Source organism: Morus notabilis, unplaced genomic scaffold, assembly GCF_000414095.1.
Source record: "Morus notabilis unplaced genomic scaffold, ASM41409v2 Scaffold2523, whole genome shotgun sequence".
Lineage (NCBI taxonomy): Eukaryota > Viridiplantae > Streptophyta > Magnoliopsida > Rosales > Moraceae > Morus > Morus notabilis.
Genome location: NW_010360249.1, coordinates 1 through 9445, shown reverse-complemented (window position 1 = coordinate 9445; position 9445 = coordinate 1). Strand labels below are relative to the sequence as shown.

At 31.8% G+C, this 9445-nt stretch overlaps 1 protein-coding gene across 1 annotated transcript; it reads right to left on the bottom strand.

Moving 5' to 3' along the window:
* Positions 1–4: 4 nt before the first annotated feature.
* LOC21384258 lies at positions 5–2305 on the bottom strand (the record flags this gene model as incomplete). The annotated part of the gene is made up of 5 exons (XM_024164293.1): positions 2276–2305; positions 1345–1563; positions 1077–1250; positions 886–992; positions 5–278 (listed from the first exon to the last, which is right to left on the bottom strand). Coding segments are annotated over exons 1-5 (804 nt in total), but the record flags the coding sequence as incomplete, so codon positions are not given.
* Positions 2306–9445: the final 7140 nt, after the last annotated feature.

Here is a 9445-nt window from a genome sequence, read left to right as displayed (position 1 = left end):
GAGAATTCATTTCTGGATCATTTCCATTGCAACCAAAAGAAAGAGTATTATTGAAATCTCTTGAATAGGGTGATTGTTGGAAGGAGTTCATTTCTGGGCCATTTCCAAAGCATTCAAAAGATATATTCTCACCCACGTGATGGAGATCTGAATGAAAATAAGGATTTTGTAGGCGTGGAAAAGTGCTTTGACACATTTGCAAGAACCGGGGCTCGAATCGTAGAAGCTTCTTAAGATGTTTGTCGAACGCACCTGGAGGAAATTTGAGAAAGTGCTTCCTGAGAAAAACATCAACTTGTAGTCAGAACTTAGAAACAATACTTCTAAAGAGCAGTTGTGTGATCAAGGTCAAAGTTGAAAGGAAATTGTGCACCAGAAAGAATAAAAATTTGCGTTTATATGTTTGATAGCTATAGTACTAATCAAGTTATCATTTTTCTTTGCAATAATTGAAAAGATGATTAGGAGATGTTTGGAAAGAAGAAGAGACGTTTGAAAAGATTAAAACGTCAATTGTTTAGTAGTTAAAAAGAAAGAATAAACATTAGGTTTAATATTGAGAAACAAACATATTATGTTTATTTTTACAAAGTGTAAGGAATCAACCGGAGCCGTCATTTATAGCATTGTTTAGAAAAAAAAAAAAATCCAGATACCATTAACATCAACACTTACAGACTCTTATAATAAGTAACAAATAAGGGGCCTTAGCAGTTGCCTTAATGGCCTTACACTTAAGTCCTACTAGACCCCATGTAATCTTATATCACAATATTAACAGAGTCTAATTTGTGTAAATCAATTATTTGGATTATTGGCTAAATGTTAAATCATAATCTTATATGAATGTTAAATCATTGAAATTATGTTAGAACTACCATATACCTGCAAATTGTGGCTTGACCATCAGTAAAATCTGCAATATGTTTCCAACGAGAATGCTTTTTGGGCTCTGGATCTGTTTCCCCGAAGAACATAGGCTGCTGGTTTAACTGCAAAAAACACCAATCACATTAAAATTAAAAATAAAAAAAATAAATCTGACAGAAATCTCAGCACCCATTAACGAAATTTACCTCAACTTCAAGAATCCCAGGTTGATACTCTATAATAACAACTCTCATTGACAGAATATACTCCCACTGTATTTCAATCTTTTTCTTCAAGCCATTCTCCAAAATCTCCCACACAAATCTTCTTTTGGAGAAGTAACATTTTGCCACCACATCCTCTTCGTTTCTAGAGACTCTCTACACAGTAAAAAGATTTGCAGTAAGTTATAAGATTATTCCTTCATCTTTACATTTGTTTGAGTATTTGAAGAGTTTTGTATGTTTTTATTACCTGCCATGAGCCGATTTTCAGCAAAAACGTGACGATTTTTGAAGCCTTTCGGGCCTCCTTCTCCGGCAAGGATTTGAGGTCGCTATGACCAATCTGAGTAGCCAAGTTGCCCCTCTGCTTATGGGATATCTTCTCTTGATTAGAGTCCATGAAAAATTTTGCTTTGTCAAGTTTCAAACCAAGAGGAGGTAATTTCTTGAGAACTTCGGCAAATTTATCCTACAAAAGAACATTACAAAAATAACATTAATTTTTTTTTTTTGATATACTTATTTATAAAAATAATGAATAAAAACTCAGAAGTGTTGAATGAAACGGAAAAAGAACATGCACATATAATGAGGAAAATCCACTCTGTAAGACACTCTAATCATACTAAAATGGAAAACAGAGGAATTATACCAAAACCTTGTTATGTATACATACATATCCGAAATAAAAAGAAAACGAAAAAACTATCAGGAAAATTTGAACAAAAAAAAAAAAAAAGAGGCAAACAGACACTAATGCGCACAAGTATAACGAGAAGAGGAAAAATAATAAAGAAGCGAATAAATAAACATACCATGATTATAATCCATTTAAATACCAAATCAACAAAACGAAAAATCAACATTCTTGATTTGTTTTGTTAAGCACTTATTAATTAATGTCTTTTAAGGAGGCATTGAGCCAAAAAAGGAAAATTTTGTAAATGAAACTGTCATTTTCTCAAAAAACAAAAAAACAAAACAAAACTCTCTCTCACTCCGAAGCTTAAGGTCAATTCTTGTGAACGAGGACAAAAACCAAGGAAAAAAAGAAAGAAAGAAAGATTAAAAGCTTCTTGCTTCTTGCATTACGGAACTAACTCTCAGAGAACAATAAAAAGAGACGTGAAGAAATCATTGAAGAAACGAAAACAGATAAAAAGACAGAGAGAATTTAAAACCTCCGTCAAGTATTCTCTAGGGTTTTGCATGAACATGTTGCTTTCAGCTTGTGACGTAGGAATCCCAGAAACAGAATAAATTTTCTCTGAATTCAAGAACTTGTCGTCTTGCGAGTGCTGAACATTCTCTGGAGCACACGATTGAACCATGTTTGCTATGTACATTTTAGGTCTCATGAAAATTTCTCAAGAAAGAAACTTATAGGAAACATTAGTAAGTTTCTCTGAATATAATGGTTCTTGGAGCAAAATATATACCCTATATATGTGTGTACATATACATATATATATATATATATATATATACACACACGCACACACACTCGTACGTGACCGTCTTTCTTTCTTTTTAGATGGACTATTGTAAGTGACCTAGGACTGACAGAAATAAATGGAGAAAATAAAAGCAGAGCATTTTTCACCAATGACGTTTCGGAAATATACTGTCCTACTTTGACCCCAATATTTATTTTAGTTTTTTTGAAGGTACCCCAATATTTTTTTTCAGTTATTCTATGGTTCAACAGTCAAATAATAAATGAAAACTTACATGTGACATTGACATACGACCTCAAGAATTAAACAGGTTTAATTATGTTAATTGTGATTTATTAGTGTGCCTAATTTAATTTTCTTAATCAATTAAGAACTTTTAATTATTTTCAGTATTTACAATTTTCACCCCTTTTCTTTTAGTTATCTTTTAATATTGTCTTTTTTTTTTATACTTTCCTTTCCTTTCTTTTCATTATTTCTCTCTCAGACTCCCTCAGATCTCTCTCTCCTTCTCATTTCACTCTCTCACCTGAGCTCTCTCTTCCTCACTCGTCCCTCTCTTCTCTCATTTTTCTCTCAAATTGTCTCTCTCGCTTCTCTAAGCGGATTTGAACAAAAAGGGAGATTTTCATGAAGTTTTCAACCCTAAAAAAAAGATCAAGGTAAATATTTGAAAACACACTCTTAATCTTGGGTTTTTTTTCTTGGTGATCTAGTTTTTGGTTTGAATTTTGATGAATATTGGTTTAGATTTGATTTTGAATGAAACCATGTTAGAATTTGGGGGGTTTTGATTCTTTGGAACCCATTTGATAATTGGAACCTAGTTTTGTTAATTTCTCTTGAAAATATCTTGAAATCGAACCCAAAATTGCAAGTTTTGGTGATTTTCTTCGCGATTCGGCCATTTTTCTCGGCCCGATAGAACCCCACCGGTCGACTGCTCTGGTCGACCTGTCATCACTCCACCGGCCGACCGGTGGAGTAACACTTCTCTGCCATCGGTCGACTGGTGTGCACTTTCCCCAACTCAAAACAATTCAAAAACCTTGATTTCGACCCGAATTTCAATGTAGAACCAACCTAACTTCATTTGGGAACTCAATGTGAGTGGATTAGCAACGTTGATCCTTGTTTCCATTCCATTTCTCTTGGTCGATTTCTAATTCTCAAAGAATCACGAATTGAATTAAGAAATTGTTTATGAACTTTGATTTTGAATCAAGGAACACTAGTATGATACAATTGAACATAATTAAGCTAGATTATTTAGAGATAAGGATTAAACTCGAAACCGTGGTTTTTGATGACAAAGCTAGCGGCACGATTGGACTTGGAACTTCAAAGACAAGTGGAACTAGGACTACCTGAAGTTATCCATAGAATTGACATTCGAGAGGTAGGATATCCTTGTCCATATCTTTGTTAGCTAGTTTTAAATGATTTCGGCTTATGAAAATGTTTTAAAGATAAAAACGTATTTGAAATTATTGAAAACTAAAGAAAAGTTTTATATGATATTTTTCTTAAAAGAGATATTTTAAGAAATGGTAACAACACTGATGGCCTACAAATCAGGATATGGAGATCGTATCCTTAGGGGCAGGACCCGAAATCTGGACAGGCCACTACGGTGGTGTTTGACCTTGCATTGGTCGTAAGTAATTTATCATTAAAGTACTTGCTGTTGCTTAAAACCGGTAATTTAAGTTTATTTTCCTTTCAGAAAAATGTTGTTTGGTTCTGAATGATTATTTCGGGCCTGTATTTTCATTTATTTATTCATTCTTTTAAAAATTATATCCTATTGGGCCTTTCGTTCATCTTTCTCTTGTTTGAAATGTAATTTAACCTCTTTCAGACGACGCTAGAAGTAGCACTGAATAGGTGGGTTCAACGGTGAGAAAATTCCATTCAAGAAGGAAGCGGTGTAGTATTGCCTTCATTTTCGTATTCATTCAAGGGATGTACAAACTTTATAGATTGTAAACCTTAAATTCTACTAGACTGTGGTTGATGTCAGTTATTTATATTTATGTATTTGTTTATGTATGCACAATCTGAAAGCCCTGTGGATGCTGGAAGCTGACTTTTGAAATTAGTTCAACTCTGATTGTAATTTTATAAAGTCTGCCTCACTCTTTTTAAAACCTAATTTTCTTAAAATAGTAGAGTTTGTTTAGAAATTCTTATATATATATATACTATATTTGACTTTGACTTATGCTTAACTACTTTCTTAATCCCTATTTTATTTATTAACAAACCTCCACGTCACCAACCCATGTTTAGGGGCATGACATGACATGACTATTTTAAGTGTATTTTTAGTAAAACATAAATAATTTAAAAGAAACATAAAATTAAAAAGATCTTCTGTGAAAAAAATAATAATTAAAATAGGATAAAAATTATTTAAAAAATTAAACAATGATTTGATTGAGGGAGAGAAAGGGTGGTTGGTAGGGCTAGCTGACAGGAGTGGCGCAAGGCGAGGCAGTGGCAAGGAAGGGGTTGGGGAGGGGCGGAGCCAACTAAGGCCAAGGAGAGGGGGTTCTCACACTTCTCCCCCAACAAAACCTTTTCTTTACTATTTTTCTTCTAGTTTGCACCTTGAAAATTTTTTATTGCAATATCTATATAATTTTTTTATTTTGAAAAAAAAAAGTTCCAACGCACCCGGTGTTTTTACTTTTAAGTATACCATATGTATTTCAAAATTAAAACCTCAAATAAATCAAAATTCAACTATGAAACTATATAAATGAATAATTTTTGGCTCTTGGAAAATACACACACGGAGAATATTTTTGGTTTACTCAAAAATTTCAAATGTGTATCAAATTACACCCCAGACCGGTCAACGTTCAAAATGGACTACTGAAAATGCCAAAGTATGTGTGAAGGGGAAAAGTGAAAAAAAAAAAAAAAAAAAGAAGAAGAAAAATTGAAAAAAAATCAAAAAATTAGAAAGAAAAAAAAATCAAATCACATACCGTTTATTTTTTTTCTCTATAACGAAAGTTTTTTCATTTGGAAAACGAATTTTGTTTTTTATGTTTTATATTTTCTCATTGAGTCTTTTCATCACTAAATTAGTCGATATTAAGCGCGGACTATTGCAGGATATGAATTGGTTATAAACTTTAAATGATGAGGTCCAAAATATATGATATATTTTCTGAATAAACTCAATATAGAGGGTAGTTTTCTTTGAGATCCTATTCATTGGTCCTCTAAACAATATATTGTCCTTTAATTCTCTTTGGTCAAAAGTTGGTTATCTATATATACTTAATTTGATATTTTTGTACCTGATATTTTTTTTGAAGCATTGTACCCGATATTAGTAATTAGAATACAAATAAATAAAATAAGATATTTTATCTGAAGCACACCCTAAACCCTCCTTAATAATCTAAAGTCCAAAAATCCAAAAGCACCCTTTTAAAATTGACAACTTAATTGGAATTCCTAACACACCAATATCAACATTTTAGCAGGGTATATGGATAATGTTATTCATTTTAGTGTCGAACAATGACTTCTTGTAGTTGCACATGATGAATGCACCTATATTTAAGATAAGACAATCACAATTAGGCACGTGATTAGTGAAAAACAAGTAACATATATGGATTATAGTTAAAGCTTATAATGCATGCTCCACTATACTCATTAGGTTATTTGTCAACAAAAAAGAGGTCAAGAGAATGATTTCATATAGTGGTGGGTGATGTATGAAATTGTGCTTGAAAAGATCAATTGAGGTATGGTTACAAAGGTTTACTTGCTATCTTTTCGATGTCAACATGAAAATTCCAAAATTTGATGATTAATCATTGGACCCATCACTAACTTTTAATTATTAGGATGTGATGTAAGGCAAAGATAATTTCTAGGGAAGTATATGTATGAATGGGCACGCTTCCATGGACTTGTACAAAGTAACAAAATTGCTCCTTTTTTTTTTCCCCCTAAATTAAACGGATTGGTAGTAGGACTTGATAATTGACAGATCTATGCTTCTTATCAAAAATAAGTGGACTATCCACAATATTGGGTTCTACTCACTTAAGTGCATTGATCATGACAAGTTGACAATTCTTTTTCTTTTTCGTTTTCTTTTCTTTTTTCTCTTTGTTTGGAACAGCTTGACAATTTGGGAAATGCTCAAATGATCATATATTTCGGCAGCCTCCGGAGGCTAATAAGGCGTTCTCATTTGAAACATGTTAGAAACAAGAAAAACAAGAGAAGTACTATAAATACATCTGAGCACATGTAATGTTTTAGTCATGGTTGTACTTTTATAGCTAAGTTGGTATTTTCAGTTGGTGATCAACGTTACGGGAAAAAAAATCCAAATTTTATGATAAAAGTGCATATATAGACGAGATTTCAATGGTTACGTCTTTATTAGTCACTTCTAAATATAAAAATTTGATGATGTGTTAAGATAAGAATTTAATTTCATTAAATTGTCATTGATTTTTTTAGTCAACTATTCAATTTATTACAACTGTCATATCAATATTTTGTGGCTAAAATAATAATACCTATTGAGGGGTAAATATTTGAATAACCATTAAAACCATATATATATAAGTAATTATTAATAGGGTTATATTTTAAACTACAGGTTGATTTTATATTTTTTTTTTATTTCAATTTGATTTTAATTATATTCAACATTTGAAAACATGCACTATTGTTAGGGTTCTTATTGTAGGAAGCTCCGCGGAAAAAATGCATTGCTGCACAGTGTTGCTTGATGTGGTTCGAAGCAGAAGACTGGAATTGACTTTGGTTGTTGGTGGGTGATCAGAGAAAGAACTAGAATTACACTCATTAGTGCACCCAGGACCATATTGGCATTCACATAGTCAAAGAGAGAAGGACCGCTTTTCAGTCAGCTTTGATAATTGGTAAGAAACTAGAGATTCTATTGTTTGATGCAATTTTTGACTGATCGGTCAGATTGAAAAAAAAAAAACAAAAATGATCGAGACTAGTTCACCAGAATCACCACTTCATATTACCATCTGAAAATTTTGGTTCATGCTTACATATATTATATGTTCTAATTATAGTACATAGTTTATAATTAGTAGCCTTGGTAGAATCTAGAGAATATGTTCATATAGACTCCCATACTAATCAAAATTTGTTTAAAAATTGGTGGCGTTAAATACTATCTACTAATAAAAATGTGAAGTCCATCTTTTATTAGTGATGATACTTATTATGGTGGTGCCCGTAACCATTTTTTTATTTATTTATAATTAGTGGCTATCTTAGCATTTATTGTACTTAAAAGTTAACACATTTATGTTTAGTGGCATTGTGAATATGTACATGCATGGAACAAAAATTAACTATATATAAAAAAAAAGGCAAGATATAAAACATGGTTATAAGTAGTTGGTTATGACGTGGAGGAAGTTGAGAACAGATTGAGGCTTTTATTTGACGTGTAGATTATGCTTTTAAGATAAAATATAAAATAAAAAGACACGTGAGGCTTGGATTATCATGGTGTGTTTGGCTGCTGAAAGATTTTAAGATTGGATAATGGTAGTTAGGCGCCTGCTATTCCCTCTTAAAGCAAAAAAGAGGAAAGAAAAAGGTCCATCAATGACGTAGATCTCACGTTACTTTTCTCAACTTTTTTTTTGTTTTTTTTGTTTTTCCCCCTTGGGTTTCATTGAAACTTTTATCCTCTTTTTCCTTTTCTTTTTAGCACTTTTGACTACAAACGCACATGATCCAATTGTAATATAGTTTCATAAGAACAGTCACAAGTTCTAATAGTGATTGATTCAAGCTCTCATCAGTTGGTGGACAAAACTTGAAAGATTTTTTTTTTTTTTTTTTTTTTTTTTTGTGGAATTCAATAGGACGCAACATGACCTCTCTCCCGTAGTGTATAAAAAAATATAAAAATAAATATTTTTGAGAAAAAAAAAAAATGGAAAATTTTTTTTTTTTTTTTTTTTTTTGTGTGGAATTCAATAGGACGCAACATGACCTCTCTCCTACACGCATGAAAAATAACCTAATCATTAAGGTTCATGCATAAAATCTCCATGGGGCCCATGCATCCCGATTGGCTCTTTCTTGAAAGCTTTCTTGGGTCACAAATAGGAGTTAACAGAAGTTTCCAAATTTGGGCTCCATTCTTCTTAGTGAGAAAATCACAAGATTTGCTAATCATTTATCATAAATGGTATAAATCATTTCTTTAAGATCTTCAATCATATCCACGCGTGAAGGTATGAAAAAAAGAAAAAAAAAAAGTGAAAAAGTAAATCGTGGCATTAGATCGTATCATAGTGTTCACTCAGAGCATTGGCATCTTGTTTTTTACGCAAAATATTCAATAAAAAAAAAAGTGAAAAAGTAAATCGTGGCATTAGATCGTATCATAGTGTTCACTCAGAGCATTGGCATCTTGTTTTTTACGCAAAATATTCAATATGTTATTGAAAGTAAATAACGTAGCTAGGTTTCTCTATGATTGTAAAGAATAATGTGTGTGATTTCCATTTATGCATATGGGTGAGATCCACTTTCAGTCACCAGCCCACTGTCAATTTTCAATGAGATAGACTTAAAATAAACTCACAATGAAAAGAAAATTTAGACCTGATTTTACTTCTTAGTCATACACGTGTGAGTATAGAGTTTGAAAGAAAATGTATCAAGATTTTATGAACTCAAAAAGATAAAACTATTGTTTGTCATTGTTTTTTTTATCGTTATTCTGAATGATGTGCATCTACTTTTTACAAGTCTTTAAAATAGAAAAAATATTACGATTTATATTTTTCTCTATACGACGTGGGATTCATTTACTTATGACTTGCACTTGCATCTTTTTTTTTTTTTTTT